Source organism: Microcebus murinus, chromosome 9 (assembly GCF_040939455.1).
Source record: "Microcebus murinus isolate Inina chromosome 9, M.murinus_Inina_mat1.0, whole genome shotgun sequence".
Classification (NCBI taxonomy): domain Eukaryota; kingdom Metazoa; phylum Chordata; class Mammalia; order Primates; family Cheirogaleidae; genus Microcebus; species Microcebus murinus.
Window position 1 is genome coordinate 21,063,814 of NC_134112.1, and position 19,936 is coordinate 21,083,749.

Consider the following 19,936-nt stretch of genomic DNA (forward strand, 5'->3'; position numbering starts at 1 on the left):
TTCTTCTAGCTGAACTATCCCACTAAGTCACCTATACCACTAGAACTTATGTTATAAATATCTTCGTGCTGTCCGAGTAGAAACCACTCAGGAGGAAATCATTTCTGTCATGCCACTTGAGAGACAGAGCAGTCCTGAGTGGGGCGTACTGGGCACAGAGAAGCTATTATGTCCCGTGGGTGTCGATACAGGAAAAGGGTGCAGAAGGAACTGAGCCACTTGAAGACTGTTCCTGAGACCCTTGGATGTCCCCAGCTCCCATTGTGACCCCACTGCTCAGCTTCCTCAGACGCCCACTCCTTTTCCGTCCTTTCAGTTGATGTTAAACGTGCGTGTGAGCTAGCATCCTTTCTCTTTGGTAGCTAGCATGCCTTAGAAAGAAAAAGCATTCCATTTTTGAACAAGGCCTGGTTGCAGGCTGTTATTACCTTTTCATTTTTTATTAATTTATGGGCAATGTTCATTACAGTCAGATTATGTTAGACGTAACAAATTCACTAAATGTTTCTCAAATCTTGACCTTAAATATTAGAGCTACTTATTGGGAAACAATAATAGTTCTGTTAGTAGTTATTTTTATTTATTTACATACATTTTTCTCATTTCCTCCTCATTATAAGCCTTTGAAGTAGAGGTTATTATCCTACATTTGACAAGTATTAACATTGAAATGTAAGGAAGGAAAATAACCTTCTTATAGTCAACCACACATCCAGTAGGAGAAAGGCAAGGTTCAAAGCACGAGTCAGTAGCCAGGATCCTGGGCCAGGGACATGAATGAGCACAGCCTCACTTCTACAGGGAGGGTAATAGATTTTTATATTTCCTCTAGGTGTATGTGTGGTTGAATCATTAAGCTTCTGGTTCAAGTTTTTGAAAACCATCTCTATCATTATTTAGGCTTTCCATAGCACTTGTTTATTTTAGTGATGCTTTTTGGCAAGATTGAGACTACATTGGTCAGACAACCATGTTTTATTGTTGTCTGACCTGATGGACACAAGCGAGCAGTTATTTACTGTTGTTCTTTTGGGTCCACTTTTCATTATGGACTGACCCCTGGGGTTAAGAACCCGGAAGCACTTACTCCTATTGTGTGTGGCTTTAGCACTAGAATAAATCTGAATCAGTTTAGTTTGAATTTTAGCCCTGGACACTGCCCACAGCTGGTAGGGGGTCACTGGCTAGAGAAAGGCCAGAGGTTGGCACAGGACGACTTGGGAAAACAGAAATTTTGACCACAGTGCTGGCTCCAGTCCACAAGAAACATTGCTTGTTGCCTTATTTTCCGTGGGGGACCTATTGCTGCCCAACGAGGCTTTCTTTACAACAGCGTGAGCCTTTGCAGTTGCGTGGAACAATTGGACCCTGGAGGGCTTCAGCCTCTTGGTGTCTTTTATGCAGAGAAGCAGTCACCATAAGGACTTATTCCATAATATAATTGTAATAATTAAAATAAAGACGAGAGGCCTTCGTGGCAGCTGAAGTTGTTAAATAAAATCTGGGCAGCTAAGCCTACTGTTCTTTTACTGTGTTCATTTACTGCGGTGTCCTGTTTTACTAGGGTGACAGAGAAGCGGAGCTGGGGCTGCCTTTTTCTCCTCTGTGTGACCGCAAGTCGACTATGGTTGCTCAGTCACAAGTAGGTACGTGCTTGCCAGCCCCGTGGATGGAAGGAAGCAGCAGAGTGGGATGCCTGGGGAAGTGAGCTCAGCTGCTCTCAGTGATTCTTTGGCTGAGAAACCGGCTCCATTCTGTCATGCTGTGCTCATGGCTTTGCCTAAGTAGGTCGAGGGAGCCACTCTCTTCATTCTTCTGACTGAAATGTGGCTCATTCATGAAGAATTAGACAGTGACACTTTTGGTGCCTCTGTCATTCCCTGTTAAGAGAAAAAGGGGCCTCAACTTTCCAAGGGGATAACAAGTATGGTTTTCAGGAAGCCCATTCTACTTCAGCCTCTCCATTCTGTGTGCAGTACTGGAAGTCACCATGGCGTTTCTCCTGATGAACGCGTCTAGCTCTCTTTTCAGGACAGCACCGTTTCCTGGATCAGCCTACTTCTAGGAATGACTCTTTTAAAATACTCCCTCCCTCCCTCCCTCCCTTTCTTCCTTCCTCCCTCCCTCCCTCCCTCCCTCCCTCCTTCCCTTCCTTCCCTTCCTTCCCTTCCTTCCTTCCTTCCTTCCTTCCTTCCTTCCTTCCTTCCTTCCTTCCTTCCTTCCTTCCTTCCTTCCTTCCTTCCTTCCTTCCTTCCTTCCTTCCTTCCTCTCTTCCTTCCTCCCTTTTCCCCTGTCTCCGTTCCTTTCTTTTTTTTAAAAAAGCACTTTTTGGGGAGCAAGAGTAACTTTTACACCGCTAATAACCGTAGTATATGCATTACAAAATCCTCAGCTATGGCAGAGGGTCCGAGTGCCTTATATAAATTAAATGTCATTGGGAGATCTCCACCTTTGAAGAGTCTGAACTCATTGAAAAAAGAAATTCAATAAGGATGTATTGATTTTTCTATTTGTGTTTGGAGTGCTTATTCTTTTTTTTTCTTCATAATGTATATTGAATCCCTGTTGGCTGTTGGGTACTGCTAGGCACTATAGCAGATGTTATAAAAACAAAGACAAATTATACATGGTACCTGCTTTCAAAGATATTAAACCATAATTGGGTGGTGGGAAAGATGTTATAAAAACAAAAATCCATTAGGATCTTTCAATACTAAGGAAAAATTTTGTACATAGTACAATGGAGTACAAACATTAATAGTGTAAACTATTAATATTGGATTTATTGAGGGGCAATGTTTGAATTTAGTCCTAAGAAATGAGTAGATTTATCTAGGGCGGTAAATAGTGATATGTATTAGAGGTGACTTAGGGATGGGTGGAAGGGCATTCCAGGCAGGATATGTGGCATATACAAAGGAGGGAAACTTAAAAACTGCCTAGTATGGTCAGCGAATTCTAAACAGTTCCATATGGCAAGAGCAGTGGGTAGGAAGTAGGATGCAGTGAGGGACATATCAGGCCCAGATTTTATTGTGTTAAGAATAGCATGTGTTTATCCTTTCCTGTAGGAAATGAGGGCATATCTAAAGAATTTTAAGTGAGGTTAAAAATATGTAAATTCTTGTTTTAGCCTGTGGGCTTAATCTGGCCCACCACCTGTTCTTGTAAATAAAGTTTTATTACAACACAGCTAAGCCTGTTCATTTGCATATTGTCTATGGGTGCTTTTGTACTACAGTGGCAGAGTTAAGTATTTTTGATAGAGATGATATGGCCTGCAAAGTCTAAAATAACTATGTGGTCCTTTACAGATAAAGTTTGCCAAGACCTGTTTGGGAAGATATCTCTGCCAGTAGCATGGAGGATTAATTGGAGGGTTTTCAGTAAGATTAGAGGCAAGGAAATCAGTTGTGTGCCCACTGCAGGATTACAGAGAAGAGATGATGAATGTCAGAACTAAGGCAGTAACAGAGACCGTCCAGAGGAGAGGTGGCACTGAAAGTACTAAGGATTTGGCTAAAGGCAAAGCTAAAATAAAGGCAGCAATCTAGATTAAGTGGTTGGACGATAGTCTGTTATTTACAAAGGTGAGCAGGGAGCTGATGAGTTAGTTGTGGTTTAGTTGAACTTGGGAGAAAAAAAAGGTAAAAATGATATCATCAAACACTTCAGTTTTGGTTTGAAATTATACTGCAATTAAGTGTAATACAAACTTGGCTACCAGTGTTTCCTTCGCAGGATATCATTGGTATTTGGTTGGGACAATTCTTGGTTTTGCCAATTACATTGTAGCACTTTTAGCATCCTTCACTGCCGAGCATTGAATACCATTATCAACCCCACCTCAGTCATTGTGAAAACCAAATATGCATTTGTACATTTCCAAACAGCCACTACAGAGAGAGGGGACTTGGCAGCATTTCCTTTGGTTGGTATTTAGCTCCTTCCAGCTTTCGTGTGGCTGCGTAATGAATTACCCTATCCTCATTAGCTCCAGCTCATATTTTTCACCTGATGTATCATAGAACCTTTGGGTGTCTTTGAGCTGTTGAGATAATCACTGTAGCCTGACTCCATCTATCTCCCCGGCGTGGCGATTTCACAAAGTATAGTTCTAGGTCTGACCCGTCTCCCAGTTTCCAACCCTGTTTCGTACTACTCTGTTTGTCCTTTCCCATCTGGATGTGTCCCCTCTGCCTAAAAGTCAGCAGATCTGTAGCTGAGCCCATCCCCTATCCCCAGCCACGTTCTGTTCCCCTGCTTTGCTGCTGGCCTTTCTGGCTGACCCCACCCAGAGCCAGTGCTACCTCCTCCTGCCCGGGATCTGAGCCTCCTTTGCATTCCCACCTTACAGTGGCACCCGGTCCCCACCTTCCTTACCTTTTGTTGGAGCAATTGCAAATAGCTTTTGAAATGATTTCCCCATCCTTATCCCCTCATGCTGTCTCCCTTCCCATCCATCTTGCCAGATTAATGTTCCCAAGAACATTTTAGAAATTTTATGACGAAGCTGCCCAGACATCTCCGGGGCTGCCAGTGCCCATCTAAGTCCCCAACCCCTTAGCCTGACAGTTAAGCGCCTCCCTCCCTGAGCTGTTGGTGACCTCTTGCTAAGCTTTTGTTCCCCAACTCCAAAAGGATCCCTATACCCGCCCTCGTCACTCCTCAGACACCACCCACTCTCCCATCCCGGCCTCACTCCAGCGCTGCCACCCACGGTGAACAGCCCCAGTCTCTCATTCATTCTTGAGGGCTCAACTCAAACATCACAGTCTCCCAAAGTTGCTCACAGGCCTCTCAGTGCAGGGGAAATATCCTCCCTCCCCCACCTTCCCAGGGGCTTTCATTTGGGCTTCTCTTCCGGCCTTCCATATACTCCAGGGGCCATTCATGTGCTCCTTCAATCTCTCCTAGAAAGTCTTTGAAAACAGGCAGGTTGTATTATTCAATCTCAGTCTTCTATGCAGTTCCTATCACAGTTCTTGTTGCATAGCAGGTGTCGAATATGTATTTTTGAAGCACTTTATTGAACTATCAGCTGAAAAGTCATAGGAAGTTATGTAGGAGAAATTAAACTGTGACTCATAATATTCCAATCAGGGAATATATTAAATGAGTGAGATCAACTCGTTCTCTCCTAAACTGATCTGGAGCCTACTATGTAGACGAATTTTAGAAGAAAGGAAATGCCCGAGCTAATGCGTCATTCCTCTGAAACGTTGCTGTTTCTTTTTAGGTTTTATCGATTTCATTGTGGAACCTACCTTCACCGTGCTCACGGACATGACCGAAAAGATCGTGAGTCCGTTAATCGATGAAACCTCCCAGACTGGCGGGGCAGGACAGAGGCGTTCCAGGTCAGTGGAGAAGCTTGAGGCCTGGGGGTGAGGTTGGCCTGGGCGCGGGGATGGAATTCTTTTGTGGGAGGTGGGGGTGGTATTTCATAATGATGTTTGCCTGACCTCCTTCTCATGACAGTCTGTCTGCCCCTTGCCTTCCCCCGGAGGACATAGAGTTGTACTCTGTTCTCTCCAGCTGACCTGAAAGGGGGTGACTGAATCCTGACCAGCAAGTACCTGGGGCCAGCCTCCCCCACACCCCATTCTCTCCTGGCCTTTGCTTGTGGCAGCACCAGTCACTGCACTTTTACCTGCTGTGCCCAGAGAATCCTTGCTTCTAATACTCCAAAAAGACAGGACCACTGATCAGGGTTCTTACGAGAAATGAAACTGACTTTCTTTCGGTTTCTAGGTTTGACAAGAGAATGAAGTAGAGAGAAAAGACTGAAAGTTTGAACCCACCTTCTGCCACCACATCACTATATCAAGGACAGATTAGTAGTCGAAGAACACAGGCTCTGAAGTCCGGTTGCCAGGGTTAAAAATCCTGACCCTGTCACTATTAGCTGTGCAATATCAGGCAAATTGCCTCGCTTCCCTCATCTGAGCAGATGTGGATTATAACATTTGTGGGTTGCTGGGAAAGTGAAATAAGTTATTCAATACATGTACACCGCACAGAACAGGGCCTAGCGCAAGGAAGTGCCAGCTACAATAAAGCTAACATTTAGTCTTAATTAGTCATGCTACTACCATTATTACTACCCACCTTCCTCCCCTCCTTGTCCATGCAACACCTTGGGTTTTGTCATACAGGAGAAAGAAGAGAAATGGAATGAATAGGACAAAGAGAAGCAAAGAGTAGGAGTGGGTCTCCTGGGATGCCCAGGTCGATTGACCCTCTTGAGGTTGCCAGTGAGGGGGACAAAAGCCCCCTGCCTGAGTCCCTGTGGCCCCACAGCTCTTCAGTTATGCTGGCTGAAACATGCCCTGTTTGTCTAGTAAGCTTTGATTGTCATTTAGTGAAGTTGCATCCATGTCAGTCACTGCTTCAACCACTGGGAGCAGGAGTTATTTCTTTATATTTTTCCAGAAGGATGATATTCACAGTCACCCATGGCTTAAAGCATAATGTATTCACATAAAGTTAGGTCTTCAGTCTCCCACCATCTCCATGCCATCTGTGCCTCTTTGTCTTCTCTCGGCAACATAAAGAAATCATCACTTGTCCCGGGCCTAGGGACCCTGGGGTCAGGGGGACCCTGAGGTCAGAGGGACCCTGAGTGCAGGGGACTGGTAGGGCTGGAGAGAAAGAGGATCAAGTTTCTGGGTAACTTGGGAAAATGGTCAGTGTTGAAGCAGGTGGTTGAACTGTTGAATCAAGTAGAAATTCAAGTTCAGATTAGTCAATTTCAGAGACTAGAACAGGGAAAATTTGCATGAGGGGATTCTGGTTATTGGAAAAAAAGAAGCAGCCAATTAGCACAGAAGATACATGCGGAATACTGAGATTCTGAAGGGTGCAATGTTGATACTTTCCTGCTGAAAATACAGAATTCCCCTCCTGTTATCTACGGAAAATAGGATAATTTCACAGCGGTAACTCAATGCGTGCTAACCACTCCTCTCCTGGCCTTGCTGCTTGGCAGATATATTCAACACTAACTGTCCTCTTTGGTATGATTTTCTGTCTTCCAGTTTGAACAGCATCAGCTCATCAGATGCAAAGCGCTCAGGTGTCAAGAGCTCTGGGTCAGAGGGAAGTGCGCCAATCAACAATTCCGTCATCCCAGTTGACTATAAGAGCTTTAAAGCCACTTGGACCGAGGTGGTGCACATCAATCGGGAGAGATGGAGGGCCAAGGTGCCCAAAGGTAACATCTTCCAGGAGACCTGCCCAAACCAATACAGCAATACAGCAGCTACTCATAAAACAAGGGATTGCCGTCCCTGCTTTATAGGTGTTGCAAATTAAACACAATCACTCAGGATGCAGATTCAAATACTAGGATCTACCGTTTTTTGATCTTAGTTGTATTTAACACTCAATGCCTGATGAAATGTGGCTGACCTCCAAGCCTCCAGACATCTCGCCCTTTTGCTCTGTGACTACACTCCTTTTTCTGATATGAAGACTCTGCAGGAGATGGTTGTTGGCTGTTTCTTGGTTTCTGCTAGACCATCCTGTCATTCTCATTTCATGTCATGTGGCACAACTGTGAGGCTTTTATTTCTTCTTTTACTTAAGTGAAGCCCAGCCAAAGGCCACCTTGCCTTAGCCATTATGTTGGGATATAAGGAGATTTAATTTTCTTACACGCATTATTATCTTCCTCTTATATTCACAGTATTTCTTCACTTTTTTTTTTTTTGAGACAGAGTCTTACTCTGTTTCCTAGGCTAGGGTGTTGTAGCATTAGCCTAGCTCACAGCAACCTCAAACTCCTGGGCTCAAGTGATCCTCCTGCCTCAGCCTCCCAAGTAGCTGGGACTACAGGTGCCCACCACTACACCTAGCTAATTTTTTCTATTTTTAGTAGAGATAGGGTCCCACTCTTGCTCAGGCTGGTCTCGAACTCCTGACCTCCAGTGATCCTCATGCCTTGGCCTCCCAGAGTGCTAAGATTACAGGCGTGGATTACAGGTGTGAGCCACGGCACCTAGCCTTCTTTCATTCATTGCTCAGACTATAGAACTGCTCTTCCGAGATGATAGTAACTTGTGAGTAAACAGAAATTCCCTGAAGCAAACATCATCAAAACTCAGACCAGACAAGTTGTAGCTTTTGGTACTATCAACAAAAAAAGATGGAGACCTGTGTGTTTTTGGAAGCTTAAATTCATTTGTTCATACATGCATTTGTGCTTATTGAACACATACTACATGATGATACTGCGGTCTAGCTAGAGATGCACTGTGTGCCCAGGTAGCACAGCCCTGAAATAAGGGGTCTAAAGCTGTGACACCTGATTCCAGGGAGGGACATACAGAGGGGTGGGTCTGGGGCCTCAGTGAGGAGACCGATCCCAGTGGGCTTTGCGGAGGTGAGCCTTCAACAATAGTTGGTTCAGTAGAGACAGGGTCTCCCTCTTGCTCAGGCTGGTCTCAAACTGAAAACACAGGAGTTTGAGGTTGCTAGCATCTCTCATGTGCCTTCTGTGTGCCAGGCTCTGCCCAGTGCCAAGGGTGCAGAGATGAGTAACAGACATCCTTGTCCTCAAAGCTCACCATCTTGTGGCAGGGGAAGGGAAGGGACATTGCTATAGCATTACATTCAGAGGAAGAATGAGAGTTCAGTCAAGGCCTTGCACCTGTCACCAGCACCTACCAGCCGGAGTCCTGGACTCTCACAATAGGCAGAAAGGGTTCTCTGCCAGAACACAACCTCCCACAGCTTCATCCTCCCAGTGGCAGCGCACCAGGTGAGAAGAAGGGCAGGTACGCTAGGGAAGAGCATGTTCTAGTGGTCTTGGGTCCCATACATTGGGGTGTAGGAGAGAAGCAGCCTCACTGTTGGAATTATTCAAAGGCCAAGCACTGTGACTTGCCCACAGGATCCTGTCCATGTGACTGCTCATTTCGGGTGAGGCAAAGGATTTATGTTTATGGTGCTTCGGGGCATAATCAGACCCTTATCCTTTCAGGACAGACGTTGTACCCTGAGCTATGGAGAGAGCCAGCGCCTCTCCACATTCTAAGTGTACCTTCTCCCAGTCCATTCAAATGCTTTAAACATTTAAATCCTCCCCATTGGCAGACGTTGCAAGCAGAGATGGCAGCTACTGCATCATCTCAAAAGAAGCACTCCCTTGTAATCAATTATGCTCATTACACTCGAAAATCCAATTCCTGACAACATGCAATTTAAAGAGGTACTTCAGAATAATTTGTTTGCAATTATCTGGGTTACTAAAATTACCTTCTGAAACTAATCACTGGGGGAAACATTAGATGGTTTCTTTTCTAGGGCAAAACTGGCCCTTAAAAACAAAGACAGGTAAATAAACAGCTAATAATTTTTAAATGTATTAGGTATACAGATAAAGATACTGTATGCTTAAGCTATTTTGGAAGCATAAAAGGAGTTGCCCCTAACACTGCTCAGGGATTTGGGAAGGTATTGTGTGGCAGAACTTGAAGGACAGCTGGGGTTAAGACCTGAAGGAGTATTGCATTTAGAAATGGGAAAAAAGGAGAAAGGGGGTGGACCAAGGCGTGGCACCTGGGTTATGGATATTTTTGGGAGGACAATTTGGTTATAAATGCAAATTTCAGTTAGTGGGGGAAAGGGAGAATTGAATCCTGACCTGCAAGGTGTTCTTTGGCAAACTCAGATAGGTTCTTTGAGACATTTTGGAGATGATGATGCATATCACAGAGTTGATCCGAGTAACAGAAATTATACATATAAAGCACTGAGAACAGAGACTGCACATGGCTAGAGCCTAATAAATGGTAGCGGTTATTTATGCAAATTGGAAAAGAAGATTAGAGGTTTGCATGCAAAGTTAAGAAGCTGGTGGTAAAAATACCAACCTATACCTAATATCTTATAACATTCTCAGCCTCCCAGTGATGCTGTTGACCTGTTGCCCATTGCTAATAAGAAATCCAGTCTATATGTGTTTTCTATTGGTCTGCACTGGATTCTCCCAGGCTATTTTGCTTATTACTCTTTTTTTCCAGAACACCCTGATTTCAAGAAAAGTGGAACATGGGGTGCTTGAACATGTATTGTTATTAAACTGATCAGAAATGGTTTTCTTGTCCAACCTGATTTACAAAGATAGGCCAGAATCCATAGTTATTAAGAAAGATTAAATCAGTCTTTGTTTATAGTTCTTAGAGCTAAAAATCATTATTCTCAACCAACTGTGCATGAGTATAACAATTTGCAACTCTGATCAAGATTGATTAATTTCCATTCAGCATTTAGTAGTTTTTTAACATTTATTTTCTGGTATAATAATAACATGTTTAGATTACAAATATACATAAAAATATATATACAAAAGAAAATAAAAACTATGCATGACCTCTCTAGCCATATATAACTATTGTTAAAATTTGATGTAATTTCTTTTTAATTTGCTTTACTATGCCTATGTATAAGTAAAACTTTTCCCTGTAAATTGGGATCATAATATAATATTGTCTTGTATTCTGCTTTTCCATTTCCATCTTGAGTATTTTATGCTGATACTGACTATTCTGATTTAATGGCTACGTTGTATAGAATACCATAGTTGAACCTTCTTCTGTAACTGAGTGTTTAGGTTTCCAGCTCTTTGTTGTTCCATATAATGTTATGAACGTGCAAGTTCAAAAAGTCTTTGAGCCTACTTCTGATTATTTATCTAGGATAAATTCCTAGATATGGCATTCCTTTGTCAAAGCAGATGATAATTTTAAAGCCTTTGATATGTATATTCAAATTTCTCTCAAGACATTTTTTTTACCAGTTTTCTCTCCTAGTTAGAAGTATAGCAGAGTGTCTATTTCTCTACATTATTCCCTTTTCATTTTTCCCATTAGATTGTTTAAATTCTTATTATTGATTCATGATAATTCTTTATAAATTGAAGTGATAATTCTTCACAGTTGTCAAAATATCTTGCATTTTCTACCCCACTCCAGTTTGTTGTATGCCTTTAACTTTGCTTATGGTCTTTTTATACACTTCCTATTTTTATTTTACTAGAAATTGTCTTTATGTTTTTTGAGTTACAAGCCTCTGTAAATGTAAACATGAAATAGTATATAGTGATATACCTTTGCAAATGCTGAGAAATTTAGTGAATTTTTACTCACTTCATCATTACTAATTGTTCTTTTATAATCAACATATCCTTGAAATTTTTTAAAATATTTGCATCATTTTAAGTCCAGTTTAACAGTAATTACTTTTCTCTAACATTAAGCTTTCCTAGTTTCATTGCACATGTTAACATATTTTACTCATTTTTGAGTTTTTAATATTGATTGATTTTTACTGTCAGCTGGAGCACTTCTTTTTTTTTTTTTTTTAAGAGATAAGGTCTCACTCGGTCACCCAGACTGTCAGACTGGTGTGCAGCTGCACAATTATAGCTCACCACAGCCTCGAATTCTTGGGCTCAAGCAATCCTCCTACTCCAGCCTCCTGAGTAGCTGGGACTACGGGCATGAGCCAGCATGCCTTGGCTGGAGCACTTCTTTGACTAAAATTTTCAGGACGTTCCTCCTGTGGGAATAGCTTCTGAATTCTTAAATGTCTAGAAATGCCTTTCTGTTGTTGTTGTATATAATTGAGACGTGACTATTCAAAATTCATGTAGTATTTTGGTTGGCTTTTTCTCAGTCACTTTCTCTCTCTATTTTTCCTCATTCTCTCTCCCATTCTGTTTCTCTCTCCCTCTGTTTGTAGGTAGTTTAAGTAGACATTTCAGAAAATTATATCAAGACCATATTATTTTTAACTAAGAGCCTCTTGTACCAGGAAGACAAATTAAATGAATAAATGAGTGTATTTCTCTGGGACTGTACAGACATTCAGTGTGGGATAGAACTGTTTCTCCACTGGAAGAAATGTAATTTAGCTGCTTGCTATTGGCCCTTTTCATGAATCTCATCACCACAGATAGTTTACAATGAGACGCCAAGGAAAGAGAGGTGAACCATGTTGTTTGCTTTCTACTAATCTAGAGGCCTAGGAGTGCAAGGATGCTAAACCTAAGATCTGAAAGGTTAATTCTCTGTGGACATGCCATCACTGGAACACGTTAGCATGCACACATTAACGGTGTTCTCACCTGATTTTTCTCATTGTAGGCAAATGTCATCTATACTAATAATTTCATCCTCGAAATATGAGGGAATCTAGTTGTAGTGGAAAAGACCTACCTCTCGTTGATTTATTTATTTTTCTTATTTATGTGCTTGCTGGTGTTTGTCTATGCATTTTGAGTAGTAGCACTTTGGGTACTGTATGACTGATCACACCAATATCACCTATCTCAGAGACATGAGGCAGACATAGGTGTCCAACAGAGAAGGTGAACACATCGCAGGGCCACCCCCTGAAACATGATTGCTGCAGAGAAAGGAATCATACAGTGGGGCAGGCTCATATCTAGTTTGAGATACTATTCATTGACTTAAACATTAATTGCCTGATAGCTACAGTTGAGCAAAACAATATGTGTTTCTGAAATGTATACTCCTCCCTCAGTTTTTTTGTGTGTTTTTTGCTAAATTTCCCCTGGAAAATTGGTCTGACTCAGTTGTCAAACAAATTTTTATTGCTCAGATAATATTTTATGGTCTATAACACCTTCAGTTTTCATCAAGCTTATTTCCAACTTGGGGATATTTTGAATATTGAAAGTTTGCCATGGATTCAGTGGGGATTGTGTGAAGGGGTTATAAATTATTTTCTGGAATAGATACCAGATTCTGAGCATGAATGAATCCTCCTCCCCCTTGCCTTAGTTTCTCTCTCTGTAGTAAGAACAGTAATCTTTTTCCTCACCTACATTAGCGGTTAAGGAAACTAGGAAATTAACATTTGTCAAATGGCTAACTCTTTCAGAATAAGACTTGAGAATTTATATACGTTTTATATTATGCCAACCAAGGTTGCTGAAGATAGAATATGTACAATAGGGTTACACTGGCAGTTAGAGGAAATCACACTCATGGGGTACATTTCATTTGATCCACAAATATTTCGTCAGTGTATGCTATCGTCCAGTCACTGTGCCACGCACTGGGAATTCAGGATGGAGATCACATTTGAACCCTGTCCTTGGAGCATTAAGGAAGGATGAGAGGAAGCCTGAGTGAACATTCTAGGGGGCCTTCTGAGTATGGCCCTGAACCCTCCTGAAGATGCTGTCTCACCATCTTCTGCAAGGCCATTCTTTCACTCTTTGGTTGTCCCTTTCTGTAGAAGTCGTATTACACTAAACATGCACATACTTATGTTATTTGTAAAGAAATCTTTTCTTACTTTTGCAATGTAAATTATAAATATATCCTGTTTGGAAGAAGAGAGTCATGAAATACTGAATAGAGACATTTAAAATTTAAATCAGTCATTCTCAACCCTGAATTCATGTTAGAATCACTTGGAAAACATTTAAAACATCCTATTCTTGCCCTTCTCCCTCCAGAATCTTATTTGATTTGTCTGGAGTGAGGCCAGGGCATTTGGTTTGGATGGATGGATGGATGGATGGATGGATGGATGGATGGATGGATGGATGGATCAGTGAATGAAAGGATGGATGAAAACTTCATAATATATTAAGGAGGACACCTTGGGTAAGCAAATGTAAGGGTAGGAAAAGTAGAATAAAGCCAGACATCAGAGACATCTACAAAATACATGCCACAAAGCCTTGTGAACATGGGAACCTGGACCAAATTTGGCCTTTGGGCTCTTTAGCAGCTAAAACAAAAGGAAATGTGATCAGGTGCATAAGCACTCTGGTGTCCATTAGATTACATTAAACGCATTATCTATGACAGCTGGCTTTTTTTCAGGACCAGGACAAGGGAAATAAAGTGGAGCCCTGATAATAAGGTGTGGGACATTGATGTAGTTTGGATGTTTGTCCCCTCCAAATCTCATGTTGAAATTTGATCTCTAATGTTAGAAGTGGGGCCAAGTGGGAGGCGTTTGGGTCAGGCGGACAGATCCCTCATGATGGCTTGGTGCCTTCCCACAGTAATGAGTGAGTTCTCACTCTCTTAGTTCTTGCAAAAGCTGATTGTTTAAAAGAGCTTGGGCACCCCCTCCTCTCTCTCTTGCTCCCCACTCTCATCATATGACACGCCTGCTCCCCCTTCATTACCTGTCATGAATAGTGACTACCTGAGGCCTATATGCTGGCGCCATGCTTCTTATACAGAACTGAGAGCCAAATAAACCTCTTCTCTTTATAAATTACCCAGTTTCTTAGAGCAACACAATACTGACTAAGACAGACATGTTTAGCACATGTAGAGGAACATACAGTAATGCTTTTCCAAGTGGAGGTTGCTGGCACAGGCTGGAAGGCCTTTTGAGTGAATTGAAAGCTAGATGGGGTGAGTCTCTAGAACTTAGGCAGGACTGGTCTCTGTTGGGTGCCTTCTCTGAGGGTTACTCTCTGCAACCCAGCTCCCCCTTGTTGCCACCAAGGCCCTGCAGGATCTGAACCCCACCTTTCCTTGGTCATTCAAAGAGATCATCTGGCGGCACTAATCCCTTGCCAAATTTCCTTTAGCCACACTGGCTAACTTATTGTCCTTTAAATTTACCAAGCTCATTCCTGCCTCTTGATCTTTGCATTGTCTAGTTCCTCCGCCTGAAATGCTGTTTCTTCTGATTATTACACAGCCTGTTCTTCATTGTTCAGGACCTGGTCACATATCACCTTCTCAAGAAAGCCTTCTCTGCTTCCTTCTCTAATGCCATCTCCCTCCCCTGTGTTCCATCATATTACTCTGCTTAAGTGTTTTGCAAAGCACTTCTCACAATCTGAAATGATCTTACTCATTTGTTTACTTAATTATGGTCTTTTCCATATGTTTATCTCACTTAGTGCTGTATTCCCAGTACCTGCATCAGTCCTGGACACTATAGCTGCTCGATAAATATGAGTTGGGCAAACTAACCAGTCTTTACATAAGCACTTGACCTATGCAGTTAGGCTGGGTTTTTGATTAAGCTCAGAGCCAGGCACTTTTATAATCTGCCAAATTGGAAATAATGGTGACATCTCATGAAAAGGGAGGACACAGACCAGGCACCTGACCAAACTAAAGGCCACCTCTCATCTTGTGCACAGTTTGAGGACCATGTTTTTTTCATAAGGCTTAAATATCCTCTTCCTACTTTTAAATTCACAGTGTCCTGAGTGTGTATATTTCTAGTGGTGATGATTGTTTCTGACTTTTTGTTTTGTTATCAGTTATTTATGTTTAAACTCTAGGTGTTAAGCAAACCTTCATGAAACTCCAATTTCTTCTGTGGCTGTGGGAAACTTTTTGTAATGTCTCTGAGCCTCGATTTTCACATTTGTCAAATAGGGTCACAGTAATAGTAGCTGCTCGAAGGTTGTTCTGAGGATGAAAAAAAAATCATCCTTGAACAGCACTTAGCATATTACCTGTCACAGAGGACACATGCCATGGAAGCTATCGATAATTATAATATAAATAATACCATTACAATATTCATTTATTATTATCCTTATTTTTATTTTCTCCCTGCCTCCTCCTCTAACTTATGATTTTCAGAAATGGCATCATCATGAACCTATTTTGTTGGTTTCCTAAATATATTAATACATGCCAGTCTGACTTGAATTAACCAAAAGTATACCCAAATACTCAATAAACACCTTAGGTCCCCTTAGTGCATTCAGAGAGGTAATTCTCCTAATGGCATGGCCTCTTTTTCTCTTTGCTGCACCTTTCCTGACCTGCCATGGATGCAGAGGAGAAGGCCAAGAAGGAAGCAGAGGAAAAGGCTCGCCTGGCCGCAGAGGAGCAGCAGAAGGAACTGGAAGCCAAAAGCCAGGCTGAAGAAGGCACATCTGGCAAGGCTGAGAAAAAGACATCTGGAGAAGCTAAGAATCAAGTCAATGGAACGCGCACAAACAAAAGTGACAACCCTCGCGGGAAAAATCCCAAAGCTGAGAAGTCGGCAGGAGAAAAGCAACAGAATGGTGAGTAGACTTGTGCTGGTGAAAGGCTCTTTTCTGTGCGTTAATGACATGATGGATGGAAACTGGCAAACAGCTTCTCCAGTGACATGGCCCCCAGAGGGAGGCGTCCCTGCTCATCCAATTCCTGCTGACCCCACTTCCCTGGGGTATGGGTGCCATCAGGATCCCATCGGAAACAGCCACCAGCTCACCTGTGTCATTCTCTCTGGGGAGATTTATACCTTTCTGCCCCTTCTCAGCTGCCCTGGAGATTCCAGCCAGTGCCTGCCTGCCCACCAGGTGGAAATTACTATTAATAGAACATTAACAACCCCGGCACAGTCCTCAGTGCCCAGATGGGTGGACAGTCAGTCTGCCATATGTACCATCTTCCTAGAAGGGTGAGGCCCCAGTTCTGGCTAAGGCCTATTTCTGTAGTGTGTGTCCATGTGTCTATATGTACATAAGTGTGTACATCAAGGTGACCAGCCAGCCCAGTTTGCCTGGGACTTAGGAGTTTCCTGTGACACAAGGCCTTCTGTTTTAATACCAGAATAGTTCTAAACAAACTGGGTGAGCTGGTCACCATACTGTGCATATAGTTCAATAACTTATATTTCTTATCTTAATATTTAACATAAATATCGATTAACAAATATTTTCCAAGCACTGTGCTTGGCCCTGGGGATTTAGAAATGGAAAGGCCACAAGAAGCCCATGATTTCTTAGGGGATATGGACGTCCTCACAAATAATTCTAGTGAAATGTGAGCAAGTAACAGTAGTGACATGGCAGTTCAAATGCCCAAGGAACATGTGCAAAGAAAGAGACATTATGTTTGTTGGGACTGGGGGTTGTGAGATGGGGAGATGTCAGAGAGGGCTTTGAGAGGAAGTGGTGTGTGAGCTGGGTTTTAAATACTGATGTTTGCTGGTCAGGTGGGAAAAAGAGACTTCTCACCAGAGAGAACAAGATGAGCAAATGCACAGGAACTGGCTCTCTTGTTTAGGGACAGGCAGGAAGTTCAGAGTCACTGGAGTTTGCAAGTGCCAGATTGTGGCCTAATAACAAGGTAGCTTAGCAGTCAATCAGACCTAGACTTAATTCACAGCTGTGTCTCTCCCTTCTTGTTGGCCTTGGCCAGGTTACTTAACCTTATGCTGTCCCTGCACAAGGTGTGTAGTGATACCTATTCATAGCACAGGCCTTTTGGAGCTTTCAGTAATAATCATGGTAGTAAAAGCAACAAAAACAGTAACAACAAATTGGTGACTACACACCAGATGCTGTTTTAAGTTCTCTCTTTACATATTCATTCTCTTGCCTGGCAGAGCCAGGTGATCTCGGAACTGTGCTCTAGCTATTATGCTACAGGGCCTTGGTAAATGATCTCTACGTGTAAAAATGCCTGGCACAACGTTCTCCAATTATTCTCACAGTCAACCATGTGTAACCTTTATAATCAGAGAATAATATTTTAATACATATAATAATAATAGCTCATATCACATTCTAAGAACTTTGCATAAATTCTTCCCGTTAACCCTGATAACCACGTTAGGAGGCAAAGGAATGTCATGACCCCAACTTGTTCAGCCCTCTTCTGGTTGCTCTTAACTAGTTTGCTTTGTACTCAAGTGCAGTTTAATTTAATAAGAATTTATGGCGCACCTGTTAAAGATTTAGAGGGAAGTGCAAGACACCCCTCACTCCCCCTCCTGAGGTCTGAACCAGTTGAGAGACAGAGACCCAAGTCAGAAAGCCAGTGCTCTGATCGAAATACCAGCTCCACAGCAGCTGGAGCTGACTTGGGAAACATGGACCAGGGCTGCAGAGCACGTGGGCTTCTTCACATATCTGCTCTGAGCTGAGGCCCCCCAACCAGACATGGCAGAGCCAGGCAGGTGCAGGACTTGGTCCCCTGCCCAGCTCCCCAGCAGGCTGCTTCTGGAGTGACAGAAATGGTGCATGTCTTGTAGAAAACACATCTCAAAAGGAGATAAGATGTGGGTGGCTGAGTTGTGCCCCACCTCCTAGATAAATCCCTCCTCTCAAAGGTGGGGTAAGTGAGGGGTGGTGAGAGAGGTAAGATGTGTTTTTTTCCTTCCTTTTGTTATTTTAGCAGAGTAGGCTAAAAATGTCTTTTCCCTTAATAAAAGCAGTGATCATAAGAGCATTATCACTTGTTGAATGCTTAGCATGTACCAGACATTGTATTATACTTGAGATTTTACCTGCATTGAATCATTTAAAAATCCTGACAACGCTGTGAGATAGAGACACTCATTCCCATCTTGCAGAGGGGGAAATTGAGACTCAGAAAGGTTAAACTCCTTGGGTAAGGTCAAGCAACCATCAAGTAGAGATCTCCAGTTAATCTCAGTTATATGTGAGTCTCAATTCTCTATTCCGTAACCAGCGTTTCCCCACTGTTTGCAAGATTTGGTGCTGTCAGAGGGAAGAGGGATTGGAGAAATAGGGAGACTTAACTGCTGTTCATAAGAAGCTTATAGTGTATCCATTCCAGAGGTTGGCACACTCTCTCTGTAATTTCAGGCTTTATGGGACATAGAGTCTTGTTGCAGCTACTCAGCATTGCCACTCTATTGTAAAAGCAGCCACACAGTACATAAACAAATAAGCAAGCCTGCATCCCAGTGAACCTTTATTTATGGAAATTGAAATTTGAATTCAACATAATTATCATATATCATTAAATGTTTATCTTTTTTTAACCATTTAAAAATGCAAGTGCCACTCTTCGTTTGTGGGTCATACAAAACCAGGCAGTGGGACCAGGTTTGGTTCATGGGCCGTAGTTTACCAACCCTTGGTCTAGTCAGTGAGATAAACCAATGAACACACATAAGCCAGTCACAAAGAGGGGTATACATCCTACCAGAGAGTTATAAATAAAGACCCAAAGAGGGCAGAGGTGGCAATAATTTATTTTGAAGTCCATTGGGGGAGAGCCTAAAAGAAACAAAACAGAAGCCTGAGTCTTCAACTAGGTTGGCTGAATTTCGCAACTGTGTTTCTTTCCCAAAGTAAGCAACAGTCTACCATTTCCCTTAAAAATTAAATGAGAGGTGGGAAAAGAAATCAATTTAGAGCAATAATAAGAAAGGCTAATGGTGGTTTGAGATTGTGTTACAGCAGCCTAATTAAAATGATTTATAACTGCACAGAAAGGTTCTTTTGCTTCCCCCGTTTATTGAGTAATAGCTCACATTGGCCATTACACCATACAACCCATGGGAAATTACCTAATGAGTTCTGCTCAAGGAATATCATCAAACAAGCATATGTCACTTTCCCGGCACCCTTCTTTGTGGGCTGCCCGGGATGTTTTCCAGATCAGAGCCGAAGGATGTTGGTTAGGGGCGTTCTCGAGGTTTGGGCCCTTATTGGTAATTACAGGATCCTCTAAGCTTTGCTCTCCATTGAGGCGACTTCCTCCCAAAGCCTCCTCAACCCCGGCTGAGAAGAGAGGCTGCCTTGGGCTGTTGGCGGGCACCTAGCAAATTGAACCAGAAGACATCTGGTGTTGCTGCAACTGTAGGCAAAGCTTCAGTTCAGAGCAACCTGAAAGGTTTAAAATAGAGTGCATTAGGGGTAGGAAGACTCATTCAGGGAAGTGGGAAGTAGTTTGACCACAAGGCTCAAGATTCAAGATCTTTGAGTTCATCTCTGGTATCCCTAAAACGTGGAAAAGCCAGTATTTGGACTCTTTCATGGGACTCTGAAGGAATCCTCTTTTGGACTGTGTCCTCTACTTAAACTCCTCCTGTTTGGACCCCGGCCAGAGTAGACTCCTCTTCTCCCTGGTTCATCCCATATCAGAATTAAAAATGAGAGGAAACCTGGGGAGTTTATTGACTTCTAATTTAGCTTAGGATTTGTCAAATTCCATTAAAA

At 42.5% G+C, this 19,936-nt stretch overlaps 1 protein-coding gene across 5 annotated transcripts in view; it reads left to right on the plus strand.

The window, feature by feature from the left end:
• The window catches only part of PDE1C (phosphodiesterase 1C), a 521,012-nt gene that overhangs the window by 448,499 nt on the left and 52,577 nt on the right, over positions 1–19,936 (plus strand). For all 5 annotated transcript variants that reach the window (XM_076006325.1, XM_076006322.1, XM_076006323.1 and 2 more), the window contains 4 exons: positions 1,565–1,646; positions 5,240–5,360; positions 7,041–7,216; positions 15,809–16,039. In XM_076006325.1, the coding sequence (XP_075862440.1) occupies positions 1,565–1,646; positions 5,240–5,360; positions 7,041–7,216; positions 15,809–16,039 (610 nt within the window). The remainder of the gene's footprint in view (positions 1–1,564; positions 1,647–5,239; positions 5,361–7,040; positions 7,217–15,808; positions 16,040–19,936) is intronic.